General features: G+C 50.3%; 1 protein-coding gene across 1 annotated transcript; it reads right to left on the bottom strand.

Annotated features, from left to right (window-relative positions):
* Positions 1-12,741: 12,741 nt before the first annotated feature.
* On the bottom strand, positions 12,742-15,301 carry LOC125543316 (large ribosomal subunit protein mL43). Its single transcript, XM_048706627.2, has 3 exons — positions 15,055-15,301; positions 14,386-14,492; positions 12,742-13,252 (listed from the first exon to the last, which is right to left on the bottom strand). Exons 1-3 carry the CDS (start codon positions 15,132-15,134, stop codon positions 13,080-13,082), a joined length of 360 nt encoding a protein of 119 aa, XP_048562584.1. The 5' UTR covers positions 15,135-15,301; the 3' UTR covers positions 12,742-13,079.
* Between the last annotated feature and the right edge of the window lie 2,748 nt (positions 15,302-18,049).

The following is an 18,049-nucleotide window of genomic DNA, read 5'->3' as shown; positions in this document are numbered from 1 at the left end:
TAGCTGCAGTCAGGCACTCGCCTAAGTTTGAAAAAATCCTACCGAGTGGAGAGCAATCCTCCCACTCGGGGGCTTAGCTGCAGCCCAGTGCTCGCCTAAGTGTTTAAAAATCCTACCGAGTGGCGAGCAAACCTCCCACTCGGGGGCTTAGCTGCAGCCCAGTGCTCGCCTAAGTGTTCAAAAATACTACCGAGTGGCGAGCCAGACTCCCACTCGGGGGCTTAACTGCAGCCCAGTGCTCGCCTAAGTGTTTAAAAATCCTACCGAGTGGAGAGCAAACCTCCCACTCGGGGGCTTAGCTGCAGCCCCGCAAATACAAGGTTATTCCGAGTGAAGATCAAGTTCCACTCGATGAATCAAATCATGAAGATATTCAACAAGAAATCAAGATCAGATAAAGCCTAAAAGGTCCCAGACCTCAGATCAAAGTACCCGAGCCCTCGGCTCGGCGGAGTTTAACGGTTACAAATCCACTCGGCATTCCGAGGCAAATTTAAAGTGAAGCATAAAAGTTTTTCATTCCTCAGGAGGAGGACTGGAAGGGGCGACGAACTCGTCCAAGTCGATCCCGTCTGCAATACGAGTGGCAGCAGCAATGAAAGTCTCCATGAAGTCTTGAAAGTTGTGCTTCCTGGTATTGGCAACTTGGATGGCAGCCAGCTTTTCTTCTCGCGCCTCCTTGCAATGGACGCGGACCAGAGACAGAGCGACATCAGCACCACATCTAGCAGAAGATTTCTTCCATTCCGCCACTCGACCTGGGACTTCATTAAGTCGAGCCATTAGGGACTCGAGGTCGTTCTGAAGCGTCGTCCCAGGCCAGAGTGATGTGTCGATCCGCGACATCGCAACCTTCAGTCGAGCAAGATAGTCAACCACGCTGGCAATACAAGACTCCAGACGGAGCATGTTCATTGCAGCCTCGTCCTTCACAAGGGAGTTAGCAGGGTCCAAGCCTGGCTCCACTCGACTGGTCTCCTCTTCAAAGTTCTGACAGAATTCTGCAAACACGATTCAAGAATAAGACAGTGACCCTACACAGACTTGGTAACTGCAAGACAGTCGGGGCAGAGTAATTACCTTTGAGCACGACGAACAGCTTCTTGGCGAGTCCACCGAGATAAGCCTCCAGATCGTTCCTCTTCCCCGCCAGCTCACCTGCCTTGTCGTGCAGAGCCACGTTGTCGTTCTTCAGTCGGCTGACCTCTTGATTGGCTACCTCGAGAGCAGCTTTCAGTCTGGAGTTCTCCTGCTCAAGAGCTCCGACCGAGGCCATTTTCTCTTCAGCAAGCCTCGTTTTGTCCAAGACCTCCTTCTGTGCCTCTGCAAGATCTTGATCCTTCTTCTTCAGAGCTTCCTCCAGTTTATCTGCGGCGCGTCGAGTGAAATCAACATCAAGAATGGACAAGAAAGAAAAGCCACTTGTCAAGAATGGAGAACCTCACCAGCCATACCTTTTGCTTCTTCTTGTGCCTTCTTCAAATTCTCCTGAGCAAGCTTCAAGTTAAGGTTGAGCTGGATCTGCTGATTCTCCAACTCAGTATAGCGAGCTACAAGTTTGCAGGATTTCTGTAAAAAGAAAAATCAGTCGACAGACGTCCAAAATAAGTTGCTTCCGAGTAACTAAGAGACAATGATGACGTTTCTAAGACTACAGCCGAATCAAGAACATTCGACAGTAGTCTCGGGGACTACACCCAGTGGGTGCACTCAGCGTGCCCCCACTGTAAAAAAAAACAAAACAAAAAGTCGACTGCCCGCAGTCGACCGGATACAGTCCCATTCGACATGGCCTGACCAGACCGAGTGAAGAAATACAGCTACAGCAACACAATATAAAGACTACAGTCGACTGCCAGCAGTCCACCGTAGTCTCGGGGACTACACCCAGTGGGTGCACTTAGCGTGCCCCCACTCGTCCAAGAATTGGCAGACACACCCAGTGGGTGTACAGATACAAATATCTTCGGAAAAGAGATTCTTCAAACAGCATATCATAACAGACCAAGTGTTGAGTCGACTGACCTGGACGTTGCTCTGAAGAGCCGAGCTCGCGTCATAAGCTGCTTGGCTGGCCTCCCGAGCCACCTTCACTTGCTCCATCATGATCCCCGCCTGGCGTATAGCCTCTTTTGCGGCAGCCGCTTGGTCCTCAGGGACAGGGTACGCGGCAAAAAGCGAAGGCGGATCCGCAGTCGACGTCGAAGGCCGCACACTTGTCAGAGGAATGGCGAAAGTCACAGAAGCCCGAGCGGTATCACCACCAACCCGAGCTACGGCCTCAGACGCCGGAGCAGATTGGGGGGTCTTGTCAGTCGACGCCCTCTTATTCCTCCTCACTCTCAGCGGTTCGTTGTCGTCGTCATCCGGGAGGTCGATAACATGAGGAGGGGCTACAAGGGAAACATTCAATCGACCAGAGTTGCAATAAATGTTCAGTCGACTCAAAGCAGAACGTCAGTAATCGTACCAAGGTTGGAGGTAACAGCATCCTCCATCTCTTGGTCGTCGTCCTTGGCAGAGATCTCAGAAGTAGCAGCGCTGCAAATCTCGAAAATCAGTCAGTTGGCTCAATGAATCGACCAAGGGTCTGTCCACGGTCGACAAAGGAAAGCAAGTTTTGTTATTACCCGGAAATGGTAGGGACAGCCATCTTCATCTTGGGCAGAGCCTTGGGCAGCTTGGACGGCGTCGCGCGTGGGTGCTTGGGAGCCTTCCCAGTCGGCGTAGGAGAAGAGGCCCGAGGGCGTTTCGACGACTGCCCAACGGGAGCAGTCGCCTTGCCACGTTCCCGCGCTGGATCGTGTGTGAGCTTGGATCGCCCCTCCGGGCGGGGGGGGGGGGGGTTCAACCTCCTCCTCCTCCTCTTCGCTGGAGTCGACGTTGTCGTCTCCCTCTCCTTCACCGTCGGACTCCCACTCGCCTTGGTCATCTCCACTCTCACCTCCGCTCGCCTCCCCTTCCTCAGTTGGCTCCTGTGCCCCGTTGGGCGTCGAGTACATCTCGGTAGTCGCCTGGAAAACAACAGACAAGACGAAAGTCAATCGACCTACTCAAAGTAGACCAATGAAGAAAACAAGATCTCAGTCAGGAGCATAAAGACATACCTGGTCCACGTCATACGAGTTGTCGAGTGGGATTACCCTCCTGGCTCCTCGGTTCCCCGTGATGCTCGAGGGAGAGCCATCCCTCCAGCCACCCCTCCAGCATCTCCTCCAGCATCTCGTCAGTAACCTCCTCCGGGTGGACCCGAGTGGTGTCGTCGAGACCCGAGTACAGCCACATCGGGTGGTCACGAGCCTGGAGCGGTTGGATGCGCCTCCGGAGGAAGACCTCCAGCAAGTCCATACCAGTCACGCCCTCACGGACAAGCTCAACCACTCGACCATCCAGCACTTTGACTTGGGCCTTTTCCTCCGGCGTCACTTTCAGAGAAGCAGGTTTTTCAGCTCAGTCGAGAGAGAAAGGGGGTAGACCAGTCGACTGTCCTGGGGTCGCCTGGTCTTGACAGTAGAACCAGGTCGCCTGCCAACCGCGGACCGACTCCGGGAAAGTGATAGATGGAAAACAACACTTTCCCCTCGTCTAGATTGCCAGGCCCCCGCACAGCTGGATCACCTGCGTCCTTTCGTCACTCGACTTGGCCTTCTTGACCGATTGGGAACGGTAGGTAAAGATGTGCTTGAAGAGTCCCCAATGGGGGCGGCAACCCAAGAAACCCTCACACATGGAGATGAAAGCAGCAAGGTATACGATGGAGTTGGGAGTGAAGTGGTGGAGCTGCACTCCGAAGAAGTTCAGGAAGCTCTGGAAAAAGGGTGGGGCGGCAGAGAAAACCCGCGGTCGACATGGGTGGCTAGGAGCACGCACTCACCGTCGCGGGGTTGAGGTTCGATCTCTCTCCCCGGGAGACGCGCAACTTCGTGGGGAATGACTCCCCCCTCGACCATGTCGTCGAGATCTTCTTGCCGGATCACCGACGGCATCCAATCGCCCTGGATCTAGCCTCGGGGCAGAGCAGACCTTGAGGAGGATCCGCCCCGAGCAGACCTCTTCCCCTTTCCCTGCGCCGCCGCCTTCTTCGCGCGCTCCAGAGCGGATGTCTTGTCCTTCGCCATCGTCGCCGGCAAATCTTGCACGGGCCTGCGGCGCTAAGGTGAGAGCGGAGGTGGCGGAGGAACTTGCGAAGGGAGAGAGGAAGAAGAAAGCACACTGTTTGGAAACCCCGAGCCGGCGACTTATAAGAGGCCGCTGCCGAGTGGCTGACTGGTAGGCCCAGGCTATCCAGTCAAATCCCGCAGCAGACGCGCGCAGTACGTGGCGAAAAGGTGGCGCGGCAATCGAGGAGCTTCCGCTTTATCGCTTCCGATTACTGCGGCCGCTCCCATCCCGCGCGCTTCCCGAAATCCGAATCCCACGACATCCGCGGGCTGCAGAACAACTTGTCAAAACAGAAGACCCCGCTTGCGCCGACACTCGGTATGTCACAAGTAAAGAAATTCACTCGACGAAAGGCCTGGAATGGATCAAGGCGACTGAAAGAGGTTGATGACGTCATCCGTGACGATTGACCCAAAACGAGGCACTCATGTAGCCCAAAGAACCAGTCGGAAAGATCTCCAATTCTTTCCCCACTCAAACCTCGATCCATTCGGGGGCTAATGATGAAGCTATGTACCTAGGGTAGGGGCACGGACCTGCCCAAAGAGCCCTACCCAAGGACATCCCTAGAAGAAGTCACCTTTCAATCGACTTGAAGGTATCCCACTCGACAGGTTCAAGACACTCGACCAAGAAGCTATCACTCGACCATGAAGCCAACCACTCGACTGCCAGGAGACCTAAAGTCACTCCGTAGGCAAACGGTCGGCTATTAAGTAGTCTTTATGGTCATTATAGCACTTTATTAGGGGCGTTACCAGTAACGCCCAACCTTAAATGTACCTTAAACCCTGCATCACTGAGGGCAGGAGAGGGCCGGCGAACTCTATATAAGCCACCCCCCTCCTCAGTATGAAGGGTTCGCACCCCTGTTATTCATACACACATAATCCAATCGACCACCTCCGGGCACCGAGACGTAGGGCTGTTACTTCCTCCGAGAAGGGCCTGAACTCGTAATCCTCGTGTGTTTACAACTTCCCAATAGCTGAGATCTAGCCTCTCCATACACACCCCCCTACATCACTGTCAGAGTTAGAACCACGACAATACCCGTGTGATCCTAAATTTTTTTAGTGAAATTTGAGAAGAGAAGAGTCAAAACTCTACGCCAGGATGCCTCACCAGAGCGACGAAGGGACTGAGGAGTAAAAAGAATTCCTAACTCTCCGATATATATAATTCCTAAATGACTCAAAACATTTCTAGACTCAATAACGCCAGCGATTCGATCAAGCAGGGGCTCCTAAGGTCGGGGAAGGCTCTGATACCAACTTGTAACACCCTCGATGCGGCTATATCTCCCACGTGTCGAATCACGACTTAGAGGCATAACCGCATTGAAAGCAATGTCGCAAGTGAGGTAATCTTCACACAACCCATGTAATATATAAGGGAAAGAGATACATAGTTGGCTTACAATCGCCACTTCACACAATTACATGAATAAAGCATTACATCATCCAGATACAATCAAGGTCCGACTACGGAACCAAAATAAAAGAATACTACCCCAAATGCTACACAGATCCACGATCGTCCGAGCTGGGCTCCACTACTGATCAACTAGAACGAAACAAAACAAAGGACAAGGTCTTCATCGAGCTCCTCCTTGAGCTTGGTTGCGTCACCTGCTCGGTAACATCGGCACCTGCAAACTGGTTTTTGGAAGTATCTGTGAGTCACGGGGACTCAGCAATCTCACACCCTCACGATCAAGACTATTTAAGCTCATGGATAAGGTAAAGGTAGGAGGTGGAGCTGCAGCAAGCGACTAGCATATATGGTGGCTAACATACGCAAATGAGAGCGAGAAGAGAAGGCAAAAGCACGGTCGAACAACTATGATCAAGAAGTGATCCTAGAACAACCTATGTCAAGCATAACTCCAACACCGTGTTCACTTCCCGGACTCCGCCGGAAAGAGACCATCACGGTTACACACGCGGTTGATGTATTTTAATTAAGGTCAACTTCAAGTTTTCTACAACCGGACATTAACAAATTCCCATCTGCCCATAACCGCGGGCACGACTTTCGAAGGTTCATAACCCTGCAGGGGTGTCCCAACTTAGCCCATCACAAGCTCTCACGGTCAACGAAGGATATTCCTTCTAGCGGGAAGACCCGATCAGACTCGGAATCCCGGTTACAAGACATACTCGACAATGGTAAAACAAGTCCAGCAAGACTTCCCGATGCGCCGACATCCTGAAAGGAGCTGCACATATCTCGTTCTCAGGGCAACACCGGATGAGACATCCTACGAGTAAAATCAGCCCTCAAGTTTCCCCGAGGTGGCCCCGCAGTCTACTCCGTTTGGACCAACACTTCGACAAGCACTGTCCCGGGGGGGGGGGGGTTAAAATAAAGATGACCCTTGGGCTGGCCTAACCCAAGGGAAAAAAGGCTAGGTGGCGAATGGTAAAACCAAGGTTGGGCCTTGTTGGAGGAGTTTTATTCAAAGCGAACTGTCAAGGGGTTCCCATTATAACCCAACCACGTAAGGAACGCAAAAACCGGGAACATAACACCGATATGACAGAAACTAGGGCAGCAAGAGTGGAACAAAACACCAGGCATAAGGCCGAGCCTTCCACCCTTTACCAAGTATATAGATGCATTAATTAAATAAGAGATATTGTGATATCCCAACAAGTAAACATGTTCCAACAAGGAACAACATCTCCATGTCCCAACGAGGAACAAACTTCAATCTTCACCTACAACTAACAACGCTATAAGAGGGGCTGAGCAAAGCGGTAACATGGCCAAACAACGGTTTGCTAGGACAAGGTGGGTTAGAGGCTTGGTTCAACAATATGGGAGGGATGATAAGCAAGTGGTAGGTATCGCAGCATAGGCATAGCAAAAGAGCGAGCAACTAGCAAGCAAAGATAGAAGTGATTTCGAGGGTATGGTCATCTTGCCTGAGATCCCGCAAGGAAGAAGAACGAGTCCATGAAGAAGACAAAGCGGACTTAGTCGAACCAAAACTCACAACTCCGGAACGAAACCGAAGCTAACGCGAGGAGCAACCCGGAAAGAAGCAAACAACATAGTAAACAACCAACACATGAACATGGCATGATGCACAACCAAGTATGATGCATGTCCGGTTTAATGAAGCATGTCATGGCAAAAGTGCACAAGCAATCCTACAAATTAAGTGGAGCTCAATATGCAACGGTGCATATTGACGAAACACCACGACAAGTTATTTAGTTCGATCTCGTTTATGTACCCAACAATATTAAATGTTGATTAACATGGCATGGGGTGAAGCACAACAAAACTACCTATCTAGGCAAGTTTAAATGAGGCCGGAAACAACGAACAACAATTCCGGTAAAACCCCATATGCATATTTTAAGGTTTGGTACTGTTCTGCCCTAAACCATATTTTAGAGTTGTTAAACATGCCAAGTAAGGCCACCATGTTAAACTAGGCATTTTTCCACCCCATTTACATATAAAGTTTATTAAATTCGGAGTTACGGTTATTTAGTTATGAAATAAAGCATTTTAACATGGCATAGGAGCAAATTTAAGCAAACAACATTTTAAGCAATTTAAACATGGATGAAAAATACATATTGTGAAACTAGACAAAATTCTAAGCAACTTCCATATTAAGTTTGTTTTAATCCGATGCACGGTTTGTGAGTTATTATATGCATGTTGTCTAGGGACTTTTCTGTAAAATAACAGTTTTCTGGAAAAATAGCTAAATTGCAGCAGCAGGAAAAAAACACAATGGGCTGAAACTAGTTGGCCCAAAGGTGCACAGGGGAGGCTGGGGCTACTCACCCAGTTGGGCTCAGCCCAGATCGGATGAGGCCGGAGGCGGGCTGGGCTTTGTGCCCAGACCTGGGCCGTTCGGGGCATGGCCCACGTGGAGGTGCGTGAGGAGGCGGCCCAGGGGGTGTGGACAAGCAGGCCGGATCTGCAGCGCTGGTCCATGAAGCGAGACGCGCCAGGAGGGCGCTGGACTTGGGATCGGGACGAGGCCCAGCTGGATCCACGCGACGAGGAGTCAATGCGGGGCGCGGCTTCGTCGTCCTCCTCTCAAACGGAGGTAGCGCAGCGACGGGGTCCTGGACTTGGCAGTGGGGAGCTCCATCATCGAAGGGGAACGGCAGGACGGCGGCGGATCTCCATGTTCCCGGGCGGCCATGGCGGCAGGGGACTTCGCGCGGGCGAGGTGGACTTGGGGCTCCGGCGGGAGGAACTTGAGGCGTAGGGCGAGGTGAACGGCGGCAGGAGGTGGCTGGATCCGGGCATGGAGGTCGTCGGGCTCTCATTCCCTGCCCGATCGAAGTGGAGGCAGGCCAGCGGACTTGGAGCTCCAGGCAGTGGCGGCTTCCTTTCGTTCCCCTGCCCAAGGCGAGGGAGAGAGAGAGAGTTACGGGGAGAGGCAGGAGGCAACGAGAAGAAACAGGAGCAAGGAGGAGCGACGGGGAGGTCCTGGCCTGATGGCGGCAGAGCTGCTCACGGACGAGCTGCGGCTCTGGGTGATCCTGCTCGGGCCCAACCGCGGAGGGGCGTGGGGATGGATCGAGAGGAGGAGGAGCTCGCTGGTTGGGTTTGTGGTGAAAACGAGGAGGAGATGGATTTGGTTCGAGCGATGGGGATCCCGATGTTGGGGAATGAGTGCGGCGGCGGCGGCTCGGAGCATCCCTAAAATTTAGGGATTTGGTCTGAAATTAGACTAGGGGTGGACTATAAATATACATCACGGATTAGGTTAGGGGCTATCTCGACCCTACGATCGCAATCGGACGATTCCGGATAAAATAGCTAGGGAGTCCAAAAAAGAAAACGGTGATGTTTTGCAGACGTTTGGGGATGATCCGCACACAACGGTAACGACTGTCCGGGTCGGGTCCGGGACAGTTTCGGACATGCGCGAGGGGTCGATGCACTGTGCAAAGAGGGGGGTAGGCTGGGCCTAGGTTGTGTAGGAGAGGTCTCCGGCAGAGAAGAGAGAGATGGAATTGCATCCCGGCAAGGTTTTCAGTTACCGAAAACGTCCGACGTGTGCCCGGCTATAATGCCGCTATAGTTTAACGGTTGGGCTATCAAACGAACTCCGAATGCGATGAAACTTGACACGCGGTTTATCTACACTATAATAAGACCACACGTCAACTCTCATCTCATTCCAAGAACATTTTCCAGCCACTTATAAAATAATATTTCGGACATGCCGCGGGCGCGTGCAAGTGTGTCTGGGCTCAGAACGGACAACGGACGGAACTGGGGGAACCCGGACGGATGCAAGTTTTGAAAACATGATGATGCAATGCACATGATGACATGATAAGATGCAACACGCAAGCGAATGACAAGGCAACAACAACGAATAACTGGAGGACACCTGGCACAACGGTCTCGGGGCGTTACACCATACCCTCGAAATCACTTCTATCTTTGCTTGCTAGTTGTTCGTTCTATCGCTATGTCGTGCTACCTACCACTTGTTATATCCTGCCTCCCATATTGCCATGTCAAGCCTCTAACCCACCTTCCTAGCAAACTGTTGTTTGGCTATGTTGCCGCTTTTGCTCAGCCCCTCTTATAGCGTTGCTAGTTGCAGGTGAAGTTGAAGTTTGTTCCATGTTGGAACATGGATATGTTGGGATATCACAATATCTCTTATATTTTAATTAATGCATCTATATACTTGGTAAAGGGTGGAAGGCTCGGCCTTATGCCCGGTGTTTTGTTCCACTCTTGCCACCCTAGTTTCCGTCATACCGGTGTTATGTTCCTTGATTTTGCGTTCCTTACGCGGTTGGGTGTTATGGGAACCCCTTGACAGTTCGCTTTGAATAAAACTCCTCCAGCAAGGCCCAACCTTGGTTTTACATTTGCCTAACAACCTTTTACCCTTCCCTTGGGTCGGCCAACCCGAGGGTCATCTTTATTTTAACCCCCCCGGGCAAGTGCTTCTTTAAGTGTTGGTTCGAACTAGAGCCCCTTGCAGCGCCACCTCGGGGAAACTTGAGGTTTGGTTTTAGTTGTACGGATTGCTCATCTGGTGCTGCCCTGAGAACGAGATATGTGCAGCTCCTATCGGGATTGTAGGCACATCGGGCGGCTTTGCTAGTCTTGTTTTACCATTGTCAAAATGTCTTGTAACCGGGATTCCGAGACGGATCGGGTCTTCCCGGGAGAAGGAATATCCTTCGTTGACCATGAGAGCTTGTGACGGGCTAAGTTGGGACACCCCTGCAAGGTTTAGACTTTCGAAAGCCGTGCCCATGGTTATGTGGCAGATGAGAATTTGTTAATGTCCGGTTGTAGAGAACTTGACACTTAACTTAATTAAAATGCATCAATCGCGTGTGTAGCCGTGATGGTCTCTTTCTGGCGGAGTCCGGGAAGTGAACACGACCTTGTGTTATGTTTGAACGTAAGTAGTTTCAGGATCACTCCTTGATCACTTCTAGTTTCACGACCGTTGCGTTGCTTCTCTTCTCGGTCTTATTTGTGTATGTTAGCCACCATATATGCTTAGTGCTTGCTGCAGTTCCACCTCATTACCTTCTCCTACCCATAAGCTTGAATAGTCTTGATCTCGAGGGTGTGAGATTGTGAGTCCTCGTGACTCACGGATACTTCCAAATAGTTGCAGGTGCCGATGATACCGGTGCAGGTGACGCAACCGAGCTCAAGTGGGAGCTCGATGAAGATCTTGATCGTTGTTATGTGTCTTTTCTGGATGATCAGTAGTGGTGCCCAGTTGGGACGATCGGGGATCCATCATTTGGGGCTGTCTTCTTTTATTTTGGTTCCGTAGTCGGACCTTAATTGTATTTTGGATGATGTATGTTTAATTTGTATTTGTGTGAAGTGGCAATTGTAATCCAACTCTTTATCCCTTTCTTATTCAGTACATGGGATTGTGTGAAGATTACCCCTCTTGCGACAAACCTATCATGCGGCTATGCCTCTAAGTCGTGCCCCGACACGTGGGAGATATAGCCGCATTATGGGTGTTACACTCAGCTAGCGACACGTAGGATGGGGGCCCGCCCATGTGCGTCTTCTTCCTCCTTCTCTTCTCTGGTCGCTCATCTCTGCCTCTTATTTCTCTGCCTCCTTCTCAGGCCCCGCTGCCATGGTCAACCGTCGCCGCCCGGAGGCCTCCTAGGGCGCCGTCGCCGGCTACCCTCGACCAGATTTGCTTTGGATTCACGCCACCGGAGCTCTGCCTACCTCCCCGGATCTGGCCACGTCGGAGCTGCAACCGTCCATGATGAGACTACACCCCTCGACGCAATTTTGCTGGAACCGACAGATGTTGAGGGTACAACCATGGCGATTTTTTGCTACAACCGACGAGACTCGGTGCTACAACCTCCCGGGGCAAAATTGCTGGAACCGGCGGACGTCGAGGTTTCGACCATGGGGATTTTTTGCTACAACCGACGAGCATCGGTGCTACAACCTGCATCTCTTGTTGCTACAAACAGTCATGGCGAGACGACGGACGATGATTAATTTGTTACAACTGTTGTTGGTTTTTCTACTACCGGCGATCATTTTTGTTGCATCGGTGACGGCAGACGACACAACCGCCGGCATGGGGTGCTACAGCCAGACAAGGGGAGCTGCAACCATGGCCACAAGAGCTGGAACCCGTAGTCCAGCGGAGCTGCAATGGCGGTCCGGTGGAGCTGCATTTTCTGCTTCAACCGGCAGCAGGAAAGCTACAATCGGCACTCAGATTTGCTACAAACAGGCAAGCATGAAAGCTTCCACTGGCGTGGGTTTTTTGCTGCAACCATGGGTGGGCTTATGGAACTGCGGCTTTCCAGGAACGAGTATGGCTAGCGGCGGCTAGCCGACGAGGTCATCGGCATTGGGGGTGGTCGGGACCAGTGGGGTTTGATTTTTCCTTTTTGCTGGGTCCATTTTTTTGCTGCATAAGAGGGGGCGGGCCATGGGGCACCAATGTTCCAACTGGCGAGTGGCGACGGCGACTGCAAGGCGTGCGGTTGCGACAGCGCAGCGGTGCTTCGTGGTCGCGCATCCATGACAGCCCTGACTGGCTCGCTCCTCTCTATGTGTGCTGGAGGCGAGGATAAGGTAAGAAAAAGGTAGAAGAGGAGCTGTGATCTGACGGTCCCATGCAGTTGGGGGCAGACCAACCGAAACTTTCGGCCGGCGCACCGGCGCCTAGTGCTGCCCTTTTTCAAAGTCCAGTCATTTGCGTTCGCAAGTTGGGCAAAAGGTAGGCCGAAGAAGCCGAGTATGAGTGAAATTCCAAATGTTGCATCTTCAAGGTCGACCCAAAGGCCTTTACACGTTCTCATCGGAGCTAGTACAAGTTAGCTGTCGATGCTGAAAATGGTATCAGCACAACATTCTTGATTGATATATACGGAGTATATATATATAGACCTAAAAAATTCTTTTTCTTTTTGAAAAATGAATCTGAAATGGTTCATGGCATAGCACCAACTGAATAACAGGTGCCTTCAGTTTCAGACACTTATAGAAGCCGATCGATGAGTGCCCCTTACGGGTACTCTAGTTACTCACCTGATGCACTAGATGGACAGCAAGATATGAACAACGTATACAGTTCATGACGGTTTTAGATTTATAACTTGTCCTGTCATAACATGCAGACATTCCTCCTTCCTTTAGAACATATTCTGCGCTGACAGCTTCAACGAAAGCAATGGTCCAAAGATCAGGCATCTGCCATCCAAATATCTGCTAGACAGGCGACACTAACAAAAAGAACTCCCAAGTTTACATGTTATTATCAGCCTGCGGCTCAAACAAAAGGAGGGCAGACTGAAACTGAAACTACTGACGAAACATAGGTTTAATAGCAGCACAGAGTTCTTGCTATAGATCTGACACGGTTCTTGCGAGTGTGTGCCATCAGGAACTTTGACTCACATCTTCAGCTCCGTCGTCCATGTTCCCTGGACGCTTGGCCTTTTCGTCACGTGTCTGGTTCTCAGCTTCACGACTTTCCTGCCCAGAGAACACCTTAGCCTACTAGCTTGCAACATTATGTCCTCAGGTGCCAAGTTTCTGACGCAAACAACTCTCTCGTTATGGTTTTCTGCACAAGAATGACATTGCTTAAAAATGATACTCCCTCCTTCCTAATGCGTTTTTCGAGGCTAACTTTGACCAAATATTTGAACAATAATATATGACATGCAACTTACACAAAGCATACCGTCATATTCGTATGTGAAAGGAGATTTCAATGATATAATTTTCACATTATGCATGTCATGTACTATTAACCTTGCCAATAGTCAAAGACGGTCTTAAAAAACGCATTAGGCCCTATATAGATGGAAGGAGGGAGTAACTTAGAACATAAGCAACTACAGCCACGCGTTCATGAAAAATAACAAGGGTGGCGTATTGATATGAATCTGTGTCGCGATGACATGTGAGTGGGTCCTGTCAATGAGACAGGGAGTGGTACTCCCAGTCATGCCAATCTTTTGGGTGGCATATATGAAAATCTCCTAATAACAAACATACACCAAAAGAAAAGCAGATTCTGGATGGATGTTTGGTTTGAGGAGTAACCTCCTCCTGCAATCATCACATACTATAAGGTTGGTTTCGTTAGTGCAATGAAATGGAATTATTCTTGGGCTAAACACTAGGAGAGAGAGAAAGTACTTAAATTTGTGAAATGTATCCCACAGAACATGTTAAATGAGCCTGCTCCCCCACAAAATCTGCACTTGTCCTAGAACAAGTGCACCACTGAAACAAAACATGTCAACGTTTCCTTAAGAAGATTTATTCACTCAAAAGGCACACAGTTAACCATAATACCATATCATTCTTGAACCATGTGGGTTCACCTTTGAGCTCTTGAGTGTGTCAAGATTCATCACACGTATTTAAGCACATGGAAGACATGGGTGGCAAAAATGCTTAAACCAAGCGACTTCACCTGTTGAGCATGTCCAATTCATCACAAGTACTTAAGCACATGGAAGACGAGTGACAAATGACACGGTACTGCAATTCTCAACTAAATACAGGAACTGTAAACTACAGTGCTTGACTGCAGCAGATTCATGAAAATCAACTAATTATATGCATTTGGTAAGTACCAACACAAAGATCCCCCTCACTGCCAGAAAGTAAAATCATTATAAGTAATACAGTTACCATATAACCCCTGGTAACACTAAAATGGTCAAAAGGAAAGGAGGTTCTTACTGTAAATGCCCTTCAAGTTGGGATGCTGACCACGGACAAGCTGTGTCACCACCTCTAACTGGGGATTCTTTTCCTTCAGAGCTGGAAGATGCGACTCCATAAAAGCCCTGCAATTCCAAGGAGCTCTAGTCGTAAAGGAGCAAGCAAATTGAAGCACCTAATTGTTATCAGACACTAAATTCGAATGACTAAAGTATGGAGTCAAGCACAATTAAGCTCCAAAATCATACAGTTTATGCTTAAACAACAGCCCACTCATCCGTAAGAAAGGAAAGATACCATGTGAATAAAATTAGGTTCAAGGATCACAAAAGCAGGGCTTGATCCCAACCCAACAAGCAAACTACATATAATCGGCTCAACTGTGACTGAACTGCCTAGTCTAATGGGCCATTCTTCCAAATAGTTATTCCCATTTTCAATAATATCAAAGTGTCCTCTAGACAGATGAACTACTCCTATTCAATGGGGTCATACGAATAGCCCTTCCTTTTTCGTCAAACCGACACATAATCACACGCGACGCTCACCTTCAGAGAAGACAATTCCACATTGCTCCATGCACAATTAAGAATGAAAAGAGCACTCCAGCTCAGTCGACGCAACGAATAAGTCGGATCTCCAGGAACAAAACTTAAGGCAGAATCAAATCGGCACGATGAACAGTACCTGATCCCCTTGCTGCTCCCTCCCCAATCGCAGAAGTTCACCACGAGCTTCTGCAGCTGCCAGACGCCCCTCAGCGCCATCCCGCCTCACTCCGGGTCAACCCAGACCAGACCAGTAAGCGGCGCGGCTAGGAAGTAGGCGAGGGCGGAGGAGGAGGCGGAGGCCGGCGTCGGGTTGGACGGGAGGACGCTCTGCGTTAGGGTTTAGCCCAAGGAGCGCGGGCTAACATTAGGCCCAGTTTCGAGGCCTAGCCTCTTCCGCTTCGTAACGGTTAGAAAGGAGCCAGTGTTGTCTCAAAAAAAAAAAGATCCAGTGGCCCCCCTAAAAAAGAAGAAGAAAGAAGCCGGTGGCTACACGAAATGAATGAAAAAGAAGGATGTAAAAGATAGCAAAAAACGGCGAAATCACTAATTGAGGAGTATCTTCTAAAAAGATCACTTTCATCTTTTTTTCGTAGAACTATTTATTCAAAATGTTTTATCTCTTAAACCGTGCGTCCAAATCTCAAACCGTTTTCACGGTTGGATTTCTCGCGTCAAGATCTTTAAACTAGATCCCGTGTTGATAGATTTTGGCGAACGTTTTCGTTCGCGAAAAAACCAGACAAAAACCCGAATAGAGAATATGTTTTTCCTCTTTTCGAAAGCCGTTTCCAATAGGCACGCCCGTGTCTCTCACGAAAGCAAAACCGTGCCTCTAATGAAAGAAAAAATAAATAGAAAACAAATTTTTTTCATTTCCGAGAGACATAGTGAAACTAAAACCGTGCCTCTCACAGAAGAAAAAAGAACATTTTTTTTCTATTTTCGAGAGGCACGGGTGTGTCTCTCACGAAAGGAAAAAACAGAAAACGCATTTTCTTTCTGTTTCGAAGAGGCACGGGAGCGCTAAAAGCATGACCCATGACAGCGGCTGAGAGTGCGCCGAGTGGCTCGCTCTTAGCCCACACTAAGTAATCATTGGGAGGCTTTCGAAGAGCGTTCGTTAACTAGTTGCTCCAAAAAAAGCGAGGAGTCCAAATCACAAGAAACGAAGCCTCTTCACCGCTCGGCCGATCACACATGAAAAATACATGAAAATGAGAGAGCAACTAGTTAACGAGCGCTCCTTCAGGAACCTCACAACGATCAGCGTCACTTGACGCGCTCTCAGCCATTCGCCATGTGTCGCGCTCTGGGCGCTCCCTCCGGATTTTTTTATTTTTCCGCACGCATTTTCGGTTTTTAATTGGTTTTTTCGGGGTTTTTTCGACGTTTTGGTTTTACACAGTCTTTCTTAGCTTTTCAATCAAAAAAAATTCAAAGAAAAAATTATTTTGCGCGAAAAAACGTGTTTTCTTTCTTTTTTTTCCTTTCATGAGAGTCACGGTTTTGCTTCCGCGAGAGGCACGATTTTACTTTCGCGAGAGTCACGGCCATGCCTCTCGAAAATGAAAAAAAACGTGTTTTCCTTTTTTTCATGAGAGTTACGGTTTTGCTTCCGCGAGAGGCACGGGTGTACTTTCGCGAGAGTCACGGCCGGGCCTCTCGGAAACGAAAAAAACGTGTTTTCTGTTTTTTTTTCGCGAGAGTCACGGTTTTGCTTTCGCGAGAAGCATGGTTGTGTTTTCGCGAGAGTCACGGCCGTGCCTCTCGGAAAGGTAAAAAATGCGTTTTCTGTTTTTTCCTTTCGCGAGAGTCACGGTTTTGCTTCCGCAAGAGTCACGGTTGTGCTTTTACGAGAGTCACGGCAGTGCCTCCTCGGAAACGGAAAAAAACGTGTTTTCTTTTTTTTTCTTACGCGAGTGTCGGCGTACTGGGAACAAGGGTGCCCAGACTTGCCTGTCTGCGGCCCACGTCGCGTTCCTGGTATGGCCCGGTAGGGCCCAGCTGATCGATCGGCTGCTCAAGACCCTCGCGAGGGGGCCAGCCCTAGCGAGGAGAACGACCAAGACCTCCTTAGGGAGCGGCCTCACCTAGGCCGCTCCAGAGGGGCAACTAAGACCTCTCCCAAGAGTGGCCTCAGCTAGGCTGCTTCGGGAGGGCGGAGATCTCAAGGCAAGGGCTGCCTCAGGAGGAGGCAGTGACGCAAGCCATGACGAACCATGCCAGCGGGCGCCAGCGCCCGCTGGCAGGCGCAGTTTCCATATCGGTGCAAAGGAGACCGCGCAGGCGCATGTTCCCGAGGGGCGAGACAAAGGTTTCCCCTTTGGTGCAACAAGATCGAAGACCGCAAGGACGGCAGGAAGGATGTCATCGCCGAGACCACCACCGCATCACCGCCTGCCCTCTTTGCAGGCGAAGACCACCTTTTGTCAGGATAGGAGCGTTCTTGTGTTCCCGCTCAAATGGCCGTTGTGAGATTCCCTTCCCGCCTAAACATTTCGGGGGAAGAGGACCCTGGCCGTCTATATAAGTAGCTAGGGTTCCTAGCATAGGGGAGGGACCAACCCATTGGGACTTAGCATAGCAAAGGAGCAAGAACATCCGCTTACTCACCCCTCTCGAGCTCGCCTCCTGAGTTCAGGAAACCACTGTACTTGTTCATACTCGAGCCCTCGCGAGGCCGATCCACTAAAGCAGGACGTAGGGTTTTACACCGCAAGGTGGCCTGAACCTGGGTAAACTCTTGTGTGCTCTACTTGTTTGCTTGCTTGCATTCCATTCCCACCACCAGGAGAAGAGCGAGGCGCTAGGTAGACGTGTAGTGGAGAGATCTTCGTCACGCCCCTGTGTTCGAATATTAAGGGTTTTCCGGAGCCCGGAATCCGACATTTGGCGCGCCAGGTAGGGGGCGTGTCGAAATCTCGCTTCTCCGACGACCTCGCTCCACTCTTCTCCGTCGACCTCGTTTCACCGCCATGGTGGACACTCGCCGAGCACGCACCGCCCGCCGCGCCGCCAACGTCACTCTGACGGCGCCCGCGGGTAACGGCGCACCACTCCGCCCCAACTCGCCGGTCGCCAACGCGGCCACGGACCCAGCCGTTCATGAGCAGCAGGACTCGTTGTTGCCG

The sequence above is a fragment of the Triticum urartu genome, chromosome 3A (genome assembly GCF_056163025.1).
Source record: "Triticum urartu cultivar PI428250 chromosome 3A, HENAU_Tu73, whole genome shotgun sequence".
Classification (NCBI taxonomy): domain Eukaryota; kingdom Viridiplantae; phylum Streptophyta; class Magnoliopsida; order Poales; family Poaceae; genus Triticum; species Triticum urartu.
Note: the sequence above shows the minus strand (reverse complement) of the source record. Positions and strands in the feature narration are given on the sequence as shown.